The sequence below is a fragment of the Leucopleurus acutus genome, assembly GCF_964270905.1.
Source record: "Leucopleurus acutus genome assembly, chromosome: 12".
Taxonomy (NCBI): Eukaryota; Metazoa; Chordata; class Mammalia; order Artiodactyla; family Delphinidae; genus Leucopleurus; species Leucopleurus acutus.
This window is the reverse complement of record NC_139154.1, coordinates 684,320-702,852: the sequence shown is the minus strand read 5'-3', so window position 1 is coordinate 702,852 and position 18,533 is coordinate 684,320. Positions and strand designations below refer to the sequence as shown.

Here is an 18,533-nt window from a genome sequence, read left to right as displayed (position 1 = left end):
CTGCTGGGCCGTGTCCTGCAGGCACCTTAGACTCAGACGAATCCAAAACTGAGTTAGTCGACCCCCTTCACCCCAAACCTAGTTCTCCTCTACTCATTTCATTGTCCAAGCCAGAACCCTGAGGGTCCTCCCTGCTACCTTCATCCCCTCATCCGCCAATCGGGTCACTCCAGTCCATTCACCTCCCAGGTGTCTCAGTCCACTCCTCCCATCCCTGCTGCTGCTGCTGCTGCTGCTGTAGTTCGGGCCTCAAGTCTCACTTGGACCATTGCAATAGCCTTGGGACTTCTGTCCTCGTCTCCAATTTCAGCCTCCTTCTGTCCTCGCTCCTTGCAGGAGCGAGTGATCTTTCTAAAACGCGAATCTGAAAACGACTCCCCTGCTTAAAATCCTCTCCTGGTTCCCTCCTGGAGGGAGAAACCCAAGCTCCTCAGTTTAGCAGCAAGTTTTCGGGTGGGGAGTTGGAATGGAGGCGTTCCACCTAGGGCCCCAGGGTCCTTGGGACGAGGGAAAGTCCTGCAGGACCGAGCACCTAGCACCGGCTTCTAGGCAGAGGAGGAAGGACCCGCTGGGGGAGAGCCTTGGGAGGCAGGGGAAGCCGGGCCAGAGCCAGGGCAGAAGGCAGGGCCCTGGGCGTGGGGGGGCGGTGTGGGCGGGGCGTGCGGGGGCGGCTCGCGGCCTCCGGACGGCAGGGGGCGGCCTAGCCCGTGGCGGCGGCGGCCCTGGACGCAGGCTCCGCGTCTTTTGGGCGACAAGGCGACCTCAGACGGCGGGCCGCGTCGGCCGGGCATGGCGGCGTGGAGCCCGGCCGCGGCAGCGCCTTTGCTCCGCGGAACCCGTCGGGTGAGCGCGGGCGGGAACCGGGCTGCTCTCCCCTGGGCGGAAGCTGCGCTGGGACCGCGGGGCCGGCCGCGGCCGCGGAAGTGGTCCACCGAGGGAGGCGCGCTGGGCCCAGGGCCTGCCCTTCATTTCTCTTATTCACTCCCTCGTTGGTTCGTTCATTTAGTGGGCCCGGCTACGGGCACTGGGAGAAGTGTCAGGCTCGGCGCGTGCTGGGGGAGCTCCCGAACGGAGTGGGGGTTGAGGCCGAGGGGAATAGGTAGTCATAATACAGCGGGCACGGAAAAAGCAATGTTGATTTACTGAGCCGAAGACATGGGACTCATAGCCCGGAGTCGCGGCGTGCGTGCCGGGGACTGTTGGCTGGGTCAGGGCTCCGGAAAGTCCGCCTGGCTTCTGTGACCTTGACCCTCCCGAAATCCCATACTCCCGGGGTAGGAAGCCAGCAGAGGGCACTCACCACGCGCCCTGCTAATATTCTCTCCGCCGTTTCTGAGTCATTCTTTCCTCACTTCATCCACTTCTTTCGCTTTCCTCTCACATTCCTCCTCTTGGACCTGCTTCCCCCAAGCATGAAGGGCACTTCTGCTGGTGACTTTCAGAGTGGACAGTCGGCTTTCCGGGGATATTGTCAGTAGATTACTGGTTTAAAGGCCGCTGCCTGCAGATCAGCTGAGATGAGGAAAAGGCTTCTCCCAAGGAGTCAGCAGTGCTAACCACCCTCACTCCTTAGTGATTGCCGCTTCTGCGTGCCACCTGGCTACCCTCTGCCTTTGCCCCCCAGGGCAAGAGGAGGTCCCATTCCCCCCTGCCCCCCAGTCTTACCCAGGCCCACAACTTAAGATTCTGTCCCTGTATACATCACTCAGACAGCCTCCCTCCAGATCTTTCTCCTGACCTGCATTTCAGTTGCCTGCTAGAATCAGGACTTCTTTGCAGGTGCCCAGTACATATGCCTTGAATCGTGTGGTTCTACCCCTGCTCATTCATTCATTCACTCATTCATCCATAACCCAAGTCCTCCTGAGGGCCTGCCCTGGGTGAGCTCTAGAAGACTGCGTTAACAAGACAGACCCAGTCTTGGCCTCTAAGACCAGTTGGTGAAAGAGTCAATGCACAGGGCATTTTAAAGGAGGCGCTCTGAGGTTCTATAACCCAGGACCCTGCTCTGGGCCGTCAGAAAAGGCCTGAGGATGGGCAGGACTGAGGAGGTGAAGGGATGTTACCTTCAGCACCAGCACTTGATGAACAGCGCTCCCTCCACCCGCCTTCCTCCTCCAGTTAGGGATGCCTGGTACTACTCCCTTTGTAATGATACCATTATCTGGGAATCTTTCCTGACTTACTTCAAAAGGCACTGTTACTTTGGCACCAAGAAGCCTGTCTAACAAAGTCCAAAATCTTTGGCCTGACATTGAAGGCCTGCCATGCTCTATTTTCAGTCTCCCTTTTCAGCATGTGCTCAGCCCAGCCAAGGGGCTGCTGACATGGTTTTGTGCTCTTTCATCCATAAGGGTTGAGACACATTCCCATCAGGAGCACTGGGTCCTTAGGGTAGCCATTGGGGGAGGGGGGAGTGTTACTGTCAGTGGTAAATAATCTAAAAATGTTCTGACTTCAGGTCCTTTAATAGAATTCTGTTTCTTCTCCCAGTAAGAATTGCAAAGGGTAGCTGGCTTATTGAGCAGTAGGTCACAGGGTTACACCCCACTGGAGAGAATGTAGAATGTTAATCAGGCTTAAAGGGTGGGTGGCATTTGGCCCCATCAGTACATGGTCAGTGGCATGCTGGCCTAAGCAGGGCATGCCTGAGCCAGGCTGCTGCCCGGCCTCTCCTGACTCTGCATCTTATTAAGGGATCCAACCTTGGCATATTACTTAGTGCTTCAGGCGCCTCACTTATTAAACCGTCATCATGTTAGTGTCTCACTATCATGAGAAGTTAAACACTTGTTGAATTAAGTTGGGGCCCTTGTTATCTCTAGAGTCAAAGTGAGTTATTTACAACTCCACTCCCCCCTCAAAAAAAGTTTATTCTGCATCCTGGAGAGCTTAAATGGACATCAGACACCATGCAGGCCCCCTGACTTAGCTCAGGGCCCTGCCTTGCAGGGGAGGGCAGGGGGGGCCTGCACAGTGACTCTCCTCTGTTCTGTGGCAGCTTCCTCTTCTCCACTGTGCCCAGCGTATGTTTGCCTCGCAGACTGAGGGGGAGCTCAAAGTGACCCAAATTCTCAAAGAAAAATTTCCTCAAGCTACAGCTATCAAAGTCACTGACATTTCAGGTAAGGTTTTCTCTCATCTTTCCCACAGAGTTTGGTAAGATTTTACCCGCTGGAGGGGTAGAGGGCAGGAGGCTTGAATGGAACTCGCCATCAGTGGCTTCTCAATACATGTGGCTTTTAGACACATAGACCTTGGCCTCTCCCGCTGGAAGGGTGGAGGTGGGGATGCAGAAACATTGGTGGGGAGCTGCGAGGACTTGTGGTTGCCAGCTTGGCGCAGCTCAGATTTAGGTCTCTCTCAGTCACCCTGGGGCTCCGGTCCTTTAATTTGACTTTGAGATGAGCCAGACTTTAATTTCCCCACATTCTTCTGACACCCTAGAATGCCAGAGCTAGAACAGACTCCAGGAAGACGAGCCCAGAGAGGTCTAAGAACCTGCCTAGCCCTTCACAGGGCATAGGTGGCAGAGCCAGAACCCAGGGCAGACTCTGTCCTGAGCCCAGTGACCAGCCCCAGACAGGCCCTGCCTTTCTCAGATGGCTGCTGGCACCTCAAAGTTCAGGCTGACTGTGAGTTAGGAGCAGGCTGGGATATCAACTTCTGCCCACACCAGACGGGGAAGATAAGGCCTTTATCTAGACACACATGTGGAAGAGCTGGCCAGGGGTGGCATCTCCCACACCCAGACCCAGTCTTTGTCACTCTGCATTGCTCGAGGGCTCACTGGCTTCCCTGGGAACATAACATTTACAAGGACAGGGAGAAAGTTTAGAAAGTAGTTTTACTCTGGACACTATAGGAAATTAACCCATCTAAAGATCTGTTGGAATGGTAGGTTGGGTGAGCCCTCTGCAGGGGTCCCAGGGCAATGCTGAGGTCTTTTTTTTTTTTTTTTAATTTATTTATTTAATTTAATTTATTTTTGGCCGCGTTGGGTCTTCATTGCTGTGCGCGGGCTTTCTTTAGTTGCGGCGAGCGCAGGCTACTGTTCGTTGCAGTGGGCGGGCTTCTCATTGTGGTGGCTTCTCCTGTTGCGGAGCATGGGCTCTAGGCGCGTGGGCTTCAGTAGTTGTGGCTTGTGGGCTCTAGAGCGCAGGCTCAGTAGTTGTGGAGCACAGGCTTAGTTGCTCTGCGGCATGTGGGACCTTCCCGGACCAGGGCTCGAACCCGTGTCCCCTGCATTGGCAGGCGGATTCTTAACCACTGTGCCACCAGGGAAGTCCCAGTGCTGAGGTCTTGATGTCACCAGTCTTGTACCTGCCTCAGGCCCAGTTAGGGGAGAGCTGGAACTTGACCTCCAGTCTCACTCTGCCCAGCCCTGGGTAGAGTGCAGAAAGGGGATCAAGGCTAGGAACCTTGGTTTAGCCAAAGCTTAGCCTCCTAGAACCCATGAAAAAAGCTTAACAAAGCCTATTGAGTTCTTTCTTGCCGCTTTGTGTCATGCTGGAGCAGCACATTTTATTATCATCAGTCATCAGCACTAGCTTTCCAGCCATGTGGAGACAAAGCTCGGGTTGGGGGTGGATGGGTCCACACAAGCTCTGCCTTGAGAGCATCCCCAGACAGCCACCCACTCCCTGCCGCAGCCCAGGGGGAAACCCTTAATGCTGCTTGTAGAGCAGGGGCGCTGGAGAGCCCAGCTCCGTGACCAGCATGTTTTCACTGTTTATTGTAATGCTGTGTCCCTGTCTCTCACGCTTCCTTGTTCCTTTTATTTTGGATAGTATTGCACGTGGTTTTTGAATCACATTTTAGTGTGTTTTTGCATTTTTTAAAATACCAATTGCTAGTCCTTTGGGAGGTGGAGCACTGAAATTCAGTCCCTCCCACCTTCTTCCATGGCATTTGCTGGCTTAATAAAAGGAAATAGTAGGAAAACCTACATTTCCTAGGCTTTACATGTTTTGTGCCTTATCTTTCCTACCCCAAAAGCAAAATTCTGGGCAGTGCAAGTGCCTTACAAAAGGAAGAGCATGTTTTGGATTGAGGCAGCCTGCCAGGAGGAGGACATGGTCAGATTGTAAGCCATGATCCTCTAACAATCTTAGCAACTTTCTACAGAATGATAACATTCAGACCTTCTTTGGATTGTGTGGTACTTACTTCAAGGACATAAGGAACTGTGGCTGCTGTAACTTAATAATTGAAACACTTTCAAATCACATTTATTTCAGGAGGCTGTGGGGCCATGTATGAAATTCAAATTGAATCAGAAGAATTTAAGGAGAAGAGAACTGTCCAGCAGCACCAGATGGTAAATCAGGTCAGTAGAGGCCTTGCCACTGGTCTCCGCATCTGAAAGGGCCTGCAAGTGGGGATGGTATTGTACCACCAGTCCTAGGAAAGAATAATGCAATACCACAATCATGTGAACAGGACTCAGGATCTGAGAAAAACATAAACAAACTATCTGGGATTGGATTGTAGGCAGATATGAATTTTATTCAAAATTGAAAACAAGCCACCCAATAGTTATTTTGCATTTCCCTGTATAGTGCTACCGATGTTTACTGTGTACTGTTATTGTTGCATATTGAATAGTATTTGTAAACACAGGAGTACTAAAATATATATGTTTTTGTAGATTTGAACATTTTTTAAAGCCTCTTTTAGGACTACTAAAGTAGTCCTAAATTGGATAAATTGAAGGATGGCCTGATTGAGAATTGCTCCAGCTGCCCTGGACCCAGTGACAACAGCAGGGGTCCGGAACATCAGATTAAACCAGACTAAGGCCCAACGTATTCATTTTCTATGCTTATTTTACTTGGAATTTATTCCAGCCTTGACCCTTGGGCCTATGTCTATAAACTCACCCCGTTCAGCCAGTGTGTTTGACATCATTCTGGAAAGTTGCACTTTGTGAACTAGTTTAACTTTTGTAAAGCACAGCTCTGGTCATGAAAGTCGAGTCCAGGTGTTCCAGACTGCTCTTCCAGGCCTTTCCCCACCCTTCTTGGCCTAGAGTCTACCTCTGAGCCCTGCCCATTGGTCTCTCCATGCATCTGGACCTTTGTCCAGATCAGACCTCCTACCTGGGCTGCCCCTCCCTCACTCCTCTGCCAGGCTCAAATGCTGTCTTCCCACCTGCCTGGCAGGGAATGAATGCCCTCCACCGCCTGACTCCAGGCTTTTCTGGCTTGTGTCCTGGAAACTTAGGTCCCTGCCTCCATCCCTTGGCCCTGCGAGCCCTTTGTGGTCTGGTTTCTTGTTGGATCCATCTTTGGATTCCTCGTGGAGTCCAACTTCACTTGGATGTGGGCACATACAGCCCTAAGGCGTGCTGGTGGTCTGACTGGGCAATCTGGGGTGGAACAGCAACCACTTCTGTCCTCCAGAAGCACTTCTAGCCCCATGTGATCCCAGGGATTGGAGCCAAGGTAGAAGACAAGGCAGGGAAGACCCAACTGGCCCAGATCATCCCCAACTGGTAGGACTTTGTTATCAAAACTACTCAGGCTGCCTAGTGCAACTGGGCTCCTGGGGGTGCTGTTAAGTACAGCACATCCCCTGGCCTGAAGCCATGGTTACAGGGATGCAGGTTCTGGAGTTGGACTGCCCACATTTCAAATCTGGGCTCTGCTACTTTCTGCTGTGTGACCTTGAGCAAGTTACTTAATCTCCCTGTGCCTCAGTTTCCTAATCTGTAACAGGGAGAGTAATAGGATTTGCCTCAAAGGGCTCTTTTGAGGATTAGTGGTAAAGTCATGTAAAGCACTGAGAACAGTATCTGACACATGCTAAGTCCTTCATAAATGTCAGCTGCTGTCACCATCATCATCACTGTTACCTATAAATGCTGTGAGGAACCTGCCACAAGTTCAGGGGGCAGCAGTTTTCCTCTGCTTGGGAGAATGTCACCTACATCATCTTGGGCTCAAGGTTTCCTTTGGGCCCCTACTGAACATGTACCTTCCCTGGCCCCGTCCTTGCTGGAGAACCTTGCTCGTTTGTCTGTCATTGCCCTGGAAGCAGACTATGCAGGCCAGGTCCAGGTCTGTTTTCTTTTTCTTTTCTTCTTTTTTTTTTTTTGTAATTTTTATTTTATACGGGAGCATAGTTTATTAACAATGTTGTATTAGTTTTAGGTGTACAGCAGAGTGATTCACTTATACAACCCAGGTCTGTTTTCTTCACTGCTGTGTCCCCAACACCTAACAAAGGACCTGGTACATAAAACAGCTCAATCAGTGTTTGTTGAGAGTTTATAGAGAGTAAGGAGAGCTGGCCTGGGTTTTCTAATTGATTTACAGAGAAATTAAATGTTTAATGCCTGAAAGGCTTTCCACTTCAGAGAATTCACCTCCTGGCATTGGTGTACTTTTAACCTGGAGCAGCTACTGCCTGGGTTACCATAGCAGCCGCTTTGCTGGGCCAAGCACTGCTTGCCGTGGGGTGGGTGAGGCAGGAGGCAGTGGCAGAGGGCATCACCGCCATATGCTTTGGGCCAGGCCCCAGTGATGGCAGGATGATGAGGATTCCTTCCCCATCCATCCTGCCTCTGCCCTGGGGAGCAGCCACACAGAGGAGAGCAAGCGCCGTGTTCCCTCTGTGTCGGGCGAGCTGGTCCATCCCAGCTCCGCACGTTACAGTGCGACTAGAGCTTCAGATTCCTCGTTGGTGAAGACCACGTGAGGTGCTGGCCACACGTGCCCGCCTTGTGCTGGCATGGGAAGGGCGTTTGGTAAATAGCAGTTGCCCTCTCCCTTTCTCTGCCCTCTTTCCTGTCTGTTGTCCATCATCCAAGGGTGCCTCTGCCCTTGCTCCCCTACTCAGAACCCTTCGCTGGGCACCCTGGTTGCCCATGGAGCCCGTTCCACCCTCATCTGGGATTTCTGATCCTCTTTGTGGTCGGCCTCAGTCTCCCCTCCATGGGCCTGACTCAAAGCCAGGCTTTTCCTGGTGAATTGCAGCAGGTTCCCAGCCTTTCCTCACCTGCTCTCCTGGGCCCTGTGCCTGCTGCACCTCCGGCCGTCCCGCTCCTGGGCTACCTCCTGCACAAACGGCCAGTGCGGTAGCAAATGCTTCTTCCTAACAGTACCCGCAGCAGCGCTGAGCTGGCTTGTGGTCTGGCAGCATCCATCACAGTCTGTGCTGAATCCATTTCTTGTGGGCTTGAGTTACTTTCCTTACCTTTTTTATCATTTTCCCATGCCTTTTTCATTTGTGTCCCCAGCACCCAGTATAATGCCATGGGCATAGTGGGTGCTGAAAAATGTTTACCTACTGTACATCTTATAAACTGTGGGACTTTGGCCAAGTCATTTCCCTACTAGGGCCTCAGTTTCCTGACCTATTTAAAGTGACCCAAGTGATCTCTAAGGCCCTCTGTAGCTGTAAGATCCTGTGACCTGTGTTGGGGAGCCCTCTGAGGGCTGCAAGAGAGTGGGGAGAAGGCCCTGGAAGGGGAAGTGCACAGGGCTTAGGGATCAAAGCCTGGATGGTTTCTCTGTCCAGGGTCTTTCATGTGAAGCTGTGACTGGGCCCTCATCTAGCCACAGAGGCTTTAAGAATTGTGGCCGAGACACAGGGACAGCCTCTAGGGAACATTCCATGCCTGCAGAAAGCAGAGAGCATGTGGCTCAGGGCGCTGTGTTTCCCTCTAGCAGCAGTGACATGAGGCTTTTTCCAGGGGCATTTCTGCTTATCTGCAGAGCTGAGGGGCTTATTTGTGAATATGGAGATGGTGGGGCAGCTCATTGGCTCCCAACACAACCACAGCTCCTGGCATCAGGGGTGGCCAGATGTCAGGATTCCCTGGGTTCAGGTTCTATCTCACTTGCTGTTACTCACGTGCTGACTTTGGACAAGGGATAAACTCTATTTCTTTTTTTTATCAAAGATGGAGATAGGACTAGATTATCTCTAAGGATCCTTCTGACTCAATAAACTTGACCGCATGTGTTAGTATTCTCTTTGTTGTAAGTGGCAGAGACAAAGTTAAAACGAGCATTAGCAAACAAAGGTAATTAATTGGCCCATGTAATGAAATTATCTAGATTCAGGGTCTTAAGTTCGTCTGCTTGTTCTTTCATATTCTCTTTTTCTGAGCTTCCAGTTTCTGTATGTTGGCCTCATTTTCTCCTACTGGAGATGGGCTTTCTCTTCTTGGTGGGGAACAGGACTCCAAGTTGCCTCCAAGTGACAATATTCCAGTATGCAGGCATACCTCAGGGATATTGCAGGCTTGGTTCCAGACCATGAGGATAAATCAAGCACATGAATTTTTTTGGTTTCCCAGTGTATATAAAAGTTATGCTTACACTATATTGTATCTATCAAGTGTGCAGTAGCAATATGTCTAAAAAATAAAAAACTATATATCTTAATTTTAAAATACTTTGCTAAAAAATTCTAATCATCATCTGATAATACAGGGATGCCACAAACCTTTAGTTTGTGAAAAAACACAATATCTGCAAAATATAGTAAAGCAAAGTGCAATAAGACAGGGTATATCTGTGGTGACCAAGAGAGAAGGCTCTACACTGAAAAATCCCAGGGAAGACTCTGATTGGCCCAGTTTGAGTCATGTGCCTCCCCTGGACCAGTCAGGCTGGTCCAGGGGCACATAGCTACCTCAGTACAGGTCAACTGGTAGTCCCACCAGCAGTACACAATTAAAGTGGAAAGGGAGAAGGGAGATTGCTGGATAGACTGGAAAAAAATGTCTACCCCACTGTGATGTCTTGGGCCTAGTATAAAAGGACTTAGACTCTCATGCCTCATTCAGGTCCTGTAGTGTGTCTCCTGGTACTGCAAGAGCTAAATATCTATTTGATTGTGGTTGCCCATTTACACTTGGGCCCTGACATCATTTGTAACCTTAAACAAATCTTGTAATTTACAATTTTATTTTCTGATTTAGAGTAAAATTGGGGAATTGGTGCTGATTAGTGTGGTTTTATCTTTTTATTTAAAAAAAATTTTTTTTACATGAAGCTATATATTTTCTTTTATTCAAGTAATTTTTTAAAATTTTGGCTGTGCTACTCAGCTTGTGGAATCTCAGTTCCCCAACCAGGGATTGAACCCAGGCCTCTGCAGTGAAAGCGTGGAATCCTAACCACTAGACCACCAGGGGACTCCCAGTGTGGTTTTAAAGAACAGCTGTTCTTTGCTCAAAATAGCAAAATAAAAAACAGCCTGAAAGTTCTTCATTAGGGGACAGGCTAAAAAGTTACGATACATATAATGGAATGCTATGCTGATACAAAAAAGAATGAGGGCATGCTTTGTGCCTGATGTGGAAAGATCCCCAGTGTTAGGGGAAAAGAGAGTGCAGAACTGTGTTTGAAATACTATCATTTGTGTTTTAAAAAGGTATTGGCATGGAATATATATTAATATTAGTTTGAATATGCATTTTTAAATCCTTGCAAAGATGCACATGAAAATACCAACAGTTCTCTATTTGGTTTGGAGGTGGAAACTGGGGGACAGGTGTGGGAGGGAGACTTTACTGCATGCCTTTTATGCCTTTTGATTTTTGAGCCAGCTTAAATACTGATTCCAAAAATAAAAAGGAAACATTGTTAAAGAAAGTGTGTGCAAAGTTTCCTACAGAGATAGAGCTATATAAAAATACTCCCATAGAGACTTATTGTAATCAGTGTCAAATACAAAACAATGATGATGCTCTTCTGCTTCCTTAGGCACTAAAAGAAGAAATCAAAGGTATGCACGGACTGCGGATATTTACCTCTGTCCCCAAACACTGACCACGCCTTGGCTGCGTAGATGTTGCTGCTGAAACCTTGGATGTATCTTATTGCCACCATTCTTTCCTAGGCATATGACAAAAAATTTATCTATTTTGTTCATGGACATTTCCATATTGTAATTATAGAAGAATATGATATCTATTTAGATGTTAATTAAAGGCAACAGACAACTAAAAATTTTTTCATTACAAAAATATTTATTTAATCCTGCTCTGTGCTAGGCAACATTCTTCTTTTTTTTTTTTAATATTTATTTATTTATTTGTGCTGAGTCTTAGTTGCAGCACAGGGGCTCCTTAGTTGTAGCTCACCTGCTCCTTAGTTGCGCCACGTGGGCACCTTAGTTGCAGCTTGAGGGCTCCTTAGTTGTGGCATGCGAACTCTTAGTTGTGGTATGCATGTGGGATCTAGTTCCCCAACCAGGGATTGAACCCGGGCCCCCTGCATTGGGAGCGAGAAGTCTTATCTGCTGCGCCACCAGGGAAGTCCTGGCAACATTCTTAATATGGGGATAATGTAATTAATAAGAAGCAGACCAAGAAAGACTATATGAAATTTTTGAACAGTCATGAGTAATGCTTTTAGTCCCTTTGCTTCAGAAGCATGTCCTTTTGTTCAAAGTGGTCTTATCTTTGAACAATTCTGTCCTGATGCTAGAGGCAGAATGGGGTGCCAGCTTCCTTGTCTTGTCAAGAAACTTTGTTTCTCCTCCTCTGTGAAACTGCTCAGGTCCCTTAATTTTACCAAAAAGAAAAGGAAAGACCCTTTGGTTTTGCTCTTCCCTTAGTTCACCACTCTGTTTCCCTTTCCTTCCAAACTTCTTACAAGAATGATCTTGGACCCTCAAGTTTCTTACTTCCTGGAGTGAACTCTGAGGAGTGTGGGCTGCCTGGATCAGGGTCTTCTTCACGTTTGAAGATCCCCCACCCTTTGCATCTTGGTGGGAGGTTGAGCCCGCCTCCAGTGTCAGAAGCTAAAAAGGCTTGCTTTCCTAGCTCCTTGGCAAACACGGCACAGGCAGATGATCTAGACTCAGCCAGATGGATCTGCCTTGAACTTTGCGTTGGGAGCAAGTGACGCTGAGAAGTGGGGCAGTGGCGTGTCCATTTTGGCAGCTGTGGCAGCAATGTCCAGTGTTCTGGGAGGTGTCGGTGTTATAGGCCGCTGTCTCGAGTCCATGGTGGTAGTCACTGTGTCTGCAATATGATCTGGGCTCTGGCCAGTTTTCCTCTCCGGCCCATTTTCAGAAGCTGCTTCATCAATGTTCCCAGAAATTCTATGATTATCCCCATATCCTTTCACTGAATTCTTTTCTGCTCACATCGGCCTGGTCAGTATCTGTTGCTTACAACCGAGAGCTCTGATGGGTTCACCCGCCCCTCACAGTGTGGCTCCTGCCCTCCTGCTCCCATCTCTCCACTGGACAGCTTTATGAGAAATCACATCCACTGCCTCTCTCAGTCCTCCACATGACCTGTCGCCATAGCGATTGCAGGTTGACCATCCACTCCTTCCTCAAACGCCTCCTTTGTGTTTCATGGAACTGACCATCAGAGAAATCACTGGTCACTATCAGTTCTTAAGATCCCTCTTACCTCCCTAAGAAATAAAAGTATGTAGGTAAAACAACCTTAAGCCCCAGAGCTTTGGAGCAGCACAAATTTTAAATATTCTGTTCACATACAGTGCCCTCATTTTTTGGTTTAAAATTATTCTCTAACCCCACAGTCTGGGGGAGGGATTGGTGTCCTGCCAAGGCAGAACTGCCTTTTACATGGAATAGATTCACTAAGTTGTATCAGATTTGAAAAGACAGGATAAAACAACTCCTGAGGGCCCAGGGCACCTCCAAAAGACCTAGACACCCCACAGGACAGCTTTTAGGTGGTATAGTGAGGGAACACCCAAGTCCCAGAGGCAAGAAGAAGGCAGTGGTCAGTGAGAACAGAAAGACCACAGAATTAGATACATGTTGATTACTTGTGTGGAGCGTAAGTGTCCTCCTCCTGAGGGTGGGCTGGACGTAGTGATCTGCTTCTAAAGAACAGATTAAAGTGGAAGTGACTGCAGCTTCAGACACTAGGTCATAAAGGGCACTGTGGCTTCCTCCTTGCTCTCTTGGATTGCTTGCTCTGGGGGAAGGTAGCTGCCATGTTGTGAGGACACTCAAGCAGCCTGTGGAGAGGTCCATGTGGTGAGGAGCCAAGGTCTCTTACCAACAGCCAATGAAGTAGGCCTGCCAGCAGCCCATAGAGAACTGAGCCTTCTGCCAAGACAAGAGCCATTCATCTTGGAAGTGGATCCTTCCAAGTGTGTCACAGCCAAGCCTTCAGAAAACTGTAGCCCCAGCTGACACCTTGACTGCAAACAGCTGGAACCACTCAGCTAGGCTACTCCTCAATTCCTGACCAATAGAAACTGTGAGATAATAAATGTTTGTTGTTTCCAGCCATGGAATTCCGGGGTGAATGTTTATGCAGCAATAGGTAACTGATACACTTGTGCATTACTAGGAGGACACTGGGGATTACACATATTGAAGGAAGGGTTGAACAGCCAAACCTCAGAAAGGACAGGGTTACAGCTAAATGTCAGGAACAGGAACACCACCGCCACTGGGGCTCCTTGCCTCTCCTGTCTGCTTCTCTCTGCAGATCAGCTTTATTGTCTCCTACTGTAAATCAGCGTCCACCACATGCTGCCAGTATACAACCGACTCTACTGCCAGTAGCTCTTAATTTTTATATCTTAATGTGCAGATCATGAGAAAGACAGACTGTCCTTCCAACTTCCACTTCAAAGGATGCCAGGGAGGGCCTTTGATCAGCCTGTCATGAATCAGGAGCTACCTGGAGTCCGGGAGTCACAGTACACTGCAGCCTCTCTCTGGACTCGGGTTTGGAGTGGAGGGAGGAACAACTGCCAAAAGAAGTAGGGGTTCTATTCTCCAAAGCAGAGACTGGGGACGAAACAACAGGAATTCTCAACTGGAGGAAAAGGTGAATGGGAGAACAGGAAGAAAAGACCTCATAGGAGTGTGGAGACACTAGAGAAACTGGGACTCTTGCCTCTGCTTCATCACACCCCCACCCCAGAGGACTCTTCAGACCCAGTGAAATGTGTCAGTCCTACCACCTCACATGTCTGCTCCCAAATATGGCAAGAACTTTTTAATGTACCCCCCCGCCCCCCGTCAAACACACACACATACACAGTTGTTCTTACCCACAAATTAGAAGGCAAGTTGGGAGAGGAATGACTGGGTTTCTTTTTTAGTTGACTGAATAAGAAGAAATTGTTTCATGTTAGCAGCCACAGTATATACATTGCATCTGATACAGCCAACTCCTAGAGTTTAAGTGCTACTTACGGAAACTGCTGAATTAACCTGAGACATTTTCTGAGTCAAGGGTCCTTTTGAAGACAGTGTGCAGTTTTCCAGTGGAAAATCCAAAGTGTCCTAGGGTAGGTGATTGCTAGCTAGGCAAGTCAACCTAAGTAAGAGACACTGCCGGGTCCCAGGCCTGTTTTGTTCCATAGGTTCCTGTGGTGCCCCTCTCACCCCTGATTAGAGCACCCAACTAGCAGTTGTGGGATAAGCTGGCCTGCAACCTGGGAGGGGATTAGGGCCACAAAGCCCCACCCAGACAATGGCAGTGGCAGGGGATCAATAGATTCAATTTCCTTTCATGGGAATCCAAACTGGAAAGGGTAAATGACCAAAGGACAGATAATGGTTGGTGGAAAGCTCTGGGAAAACAAATCTGGTTCAAATCTGGAAATACGGAGAGAATCAGTCAAGGAGAAGCGGAAGTTGAAAAAAAACCGGCCTGGGAGCTGTCATGAGGGGCAGTGGCAAGTCCAAGTTAAGAGAAAGTCAACACTAGGAAATAAAGACAGCGATTCTCAACCTACTTCAAGTCACTACTACCTCGGGTATTTTAAAAATCCCCATACCTGGTCCCTGCCAGGTCTAAGAGACCAGCTAGCGAGGGGTGGGGAGAGTGGATTCCAGAGCCCAAGTTTAAGACAGACTCCCTTAGTGGCCCAGGAGTCGGGACCCACCCCCCACCCTAGACCCCTCACCTCTGCCCCCCAGACGGGTGAGGCCTGCCCTGCCCAGCCCCTTTTCCCTCTAGGGAGCTGCTGCACAGAGGGCAGGTGGCCAGCTCACCTCCGCCCCCACCGTCTAGGGGGAGCCACCCCCAGGCCCCTAATTGCGCAGAGTAAAGCGTGGCAGTGCGCGACGCCCCCCAGCCAGGTGCAGCTCCGACCTAACCTGGGCCGAGGGCACGCTGCCCTGGGCGGGATCCGACCCGGGAACCAGGCCAAAGAGCAGGGCCTCCACCAGCCGCGACGGTCTCGGGGGAGCAGAGACGGCCGCCTTCCCGCCCTGCGCTTGCTTGCGACGACTCAGACACGCCGGCCGGCGCGCGGCGGAGACTCGGGCTGGGGTCCGTGGCCACGGCTCCGCGCCGCCGAAGACCCAGCTCCCTCCACCCCAACCTCTGCGGGGCTCCCGGCGCCCCTCGCCCGGCCGGCGGGGTCTCTGCTGCTCGCCCGCCGAGCCACGCTTTGGACGCCTTTTTATTTGCATTTGTTGTGGGGGTGAAGTCTGCCGTTAGGCACCTCATTTCACGGAAGTGAGCTCTTAGGCTGTGGTAAAATACCCTGACACTGTGGATTTATTTTTTAAAATTAATTATTTATTTTCGGCTACATTGGGTCTTCGTTGCTGCGCGCGGGCTTGGGCTTTCTCTAGTTGCAGCGAGTCAGGGCTACTCTTCATTGCGCTGCGCGGGCTTCTCATTGCTGTGGCTTCTCTCGTTGCGGAGCACGGACTCTAGGCGCGCGGGCTTCAGTAGTTGTGGCTCCCGGGCTCTAGAGCGCAGGCTCAGTAGTTGTGGCGCACGGGCTTAGTTGTTCCGCGGCATGTGGGATCTTCCCGGTCCAGGGCTCGAACATGTGTCCCCTACGTTGGCAGGCGGATTCTCAACCACTGCACACTGTGAATTTAAAAGAACATTTATGCACTTTAATTTTTTGAGGATAATATAATACTTATAAAAGAGGCAGATAAGAGGGTACAAGTAAAAGGTGCCAGATGGTTTCATTTCTTTTAGAATAAGAATAAAAACAAACAATCATGTTGACCTTTATTCAAACACAGTTTATTCAGAACCCAAGTGTCTATAGTAGTCTCATGTGTCTCATCCAGCAGGCAGCCTCTCCGGCAGTTATGAAAATAAAAAGGTCGTTAGGGAGCAGAATAATCAGCTAAACAAATGGATAAAAGAGTAAAAAGTTAAAACAACTGAAGTTCAGGTAATCACTTTAGGTTTTTGTTTTTTATAAGCAGTTTTTAGAACAGTTTATATTGAATGTAAGTGTTTTTAGAACAGCTTTAGATTTACAGAAAAAAATGAGATAGTATGGAGAGTTCCTCTGTACCCCAGTTTCCCCTATTATTAACAGCTTACATTATTATGGTACATTTGTTAGTTAACCCCGATACTGATACAGTATTACAAATTAAAGCCCAAAGTTTAGTCACATTTCCATCGTTTTCCATAATGTCTTACCCAGGTATCCCCTCCACAGCACCATATTACTTTTAGTCGTACAGTCGCCTTAGGCTCCCCTCTCCCTCAAAACAGTTTCTCATAATTTCCTTGTTTTTGGTGACTCTTTAAACAGCAGTATATTCTGTGCGGCGAATTATAGATGTGTTTGATTGAAAGCACTTTTAAAAACAAAAACAAAACCACAAAAGGAGGCATAATCCAGTTGGCCAATTGAAAGTTATTCTAAACATTTTGGCAAACATTAATCACATGTTAGACACCACACCGAAAAAGTGCCCTAGCATTATTAAAAAGAAAACAAGTGCCCTGAGTTTTGGACCTCAGGAAGTAACAGCTTCACCCAAACAGGAGGAGTTTAAAGAAATGCATTGTCTGGGGTGAGGTTTGGTAGATTTATAAACAAGGTTAGGGAGGAAAGACTTCAACACACACATTATTAACCTGTAAGTGAAACTGCAGAACACGCTTCAGGGCTTAGTAGAGCATAGGTTCTTCTGTCTCCACGCAGAAAGAATTCAGTGAGAGGCAGAATGACAGGTAAGGAAAGAGTTTATTAGACTAGGACCCTTGTGAGGGGTACAAGCAGGCAGGCAAGGGAGTGCTGCGCCGAAAGCTAGGCGGGCTACATTTTTATAATCAAAGGAAAAGCGGGGAGAGAAAGAAGACCACCTTCTTCCTCATTCTTCAGTAGATGTCAAGCTTCTGTCATCAGTTCCTCCTCCATGTCACGCGGGGGAGTTTTCTTGTCCCTACATGGTCATGGTCAAACTGGGACTGTCATGGCACAATGGAAATGGACAAAAAGACAGTAACATATACTAAAGTATGGTAAATCATCTCAGGTTTCAGTATAATGTCATCTTTTCCCTGTATTTTTGTTTTTAATATGCTCAGAGGAGCATGTCCTAGGAATCATTAACTTACTGACCTCACTGGGCAGGATGTGGGTCTCAGTTCACCATTGTTTTATTATTTGGGGGCATGTCTCATGCTTCTGTTGCATGGTTTTGTTGCTAAGCAAGCCTGCCTTCTTCAGTGATCATTAACTTACAGGGGTCTCCCATACTTTTTTTTTCTACTTACAGTCTCCTAGTGGGATTAACTATTTAATCACCTACTTTGTCCCTTCACTCTGTCCCTATCATAAGTGTGTTATTATTAACCTGTAAAATAAAAGAAGAAAACTTTATAATCAGGCTGAGATTTTTCTTCTTTTATTTAACAGAGAACTGTTGGAAGAAAAGAATATCTTGGGTGGAAAAGGAAATTCCTGATGCTTTGGAAATTGTTCAATACCTTTCCTAATACTTCAGGCACTGACTAAAGGAACTGCAGCTACAAAATATCTTGAACTGTAGTCAATGTCCCATATCTCCATCTGTTTTTGGTGTGGAGGCAATGGCTTAAAATAATGATCATAAGTTTATGCACACAACACTTGCTCTATACAAACAAATCGAGCTATTTTCTGAATCAAATCTGCACAATCCTAAAGAATAAAAAAACTTCAAAAAACAGGATGTTTTTCAAGGCAGGCTTTTTAAAAACTAATGTTGACTTGGCCTGTTCTAGGCTTTTTCTGGTAGTTAACAATTTGGAAGTGAGCTCATAATCTGACATAAGAAGGTCAGATTATAATACCTTTGGTCTCCCATTCATTTGGTTAAATGCCAGAAGCAGTTAGTCCACTAGTTTAATGAGCATTACGGCTCATTAAAACAAACCTCCCTCATTTAAGGGTCAGCTGATTTTCTTGATGCAATACTTGAAAAGGAGAACTGAAGGAAACAATCCCCTGAAGAGGTCTGGATCAAGACAGGTGGCTTTATCAATATCATGTCAGTAAAGGCATAATAATGCAAAAGAAATTTTAATTATAAAATTTTAAAAATTATATATGTAGTTGTAAGTTGGGCTGTCATTAAGTACAGTCCGCTATATCTCACTTTGGTAGCCAGTGTAAAATGTAAGCTGACTGCAGCTAACTTACCTTGAAACACAGGCCATCCAGAGCAACAAGTATGAGTCCCTCCTGCCATTTTCTGATCCTCTGATATGAGCTTATGAAATGAGCCCATAGAGGCAAGAAGCTAATTTTCCTATCTAAATGTAGGAAAGACATGAATAAATATTTTTCAAAGCCAAAAAAAAAAAGGAT

The 18,533-nt window shown here is 47.9% G+C and overlaps 1 protein-coding gene across 1 annotated transcript; it reads left to right on the top strand.

The window, feature by feature from the left end:
- The first annotated feature begins 735 nt into the window (after positions 1-735).
- On the top strand, positions 736-11,260 carry BOLA3 (bolA family member 3). Its single transcript, XM_082852035.1, has 4 exons — positions 736-843; positions 3,002-3,125; positions 5,241-5,329; positions 10,722-11,260. The coding sequence occupies exons 1-4, from the start codon at positions 790-792 to the stop codon at positions 10,785-10,787; spliced, it is 333 nt and encodes a 110-aa protein (XP_082708161.1). The 5' UTR covers positions 736-789; the 3' UTR covers positions 10,788-11,260.
- The last annotated feature ends 7,273 nt before the right edge of the window (positions 11,261-18,533 follow it).

What these genes read in the sequence shown, in the direction of transcription:
- BOLA3 (XM_082852035.1), top strand. Translation starts at nt 790, where the DNA reads ATGGCGGCGTGGAGCCCGGCCGCGGCAGCGCCTTTGCTCCGCGGAACC. An exon ending in CAAAGTCACTGACATTTCAG is followed by an intron (nt 3,126 to 5,240) that starts GTAAGGTTTTCT and finishes CATTTATTTCAG; the next exon opens with GAGGCTGTGGGGCCATGTAT. An exon ending in AGCACCAGATGGTAAATCAG is followed by an intron (nt 5,330 to 10,721) that starts GTCAGTAGAGGC and finishes CTGCTTCCTTAG; the next exon opens with GCACTAAAAGAAGAAATCAA.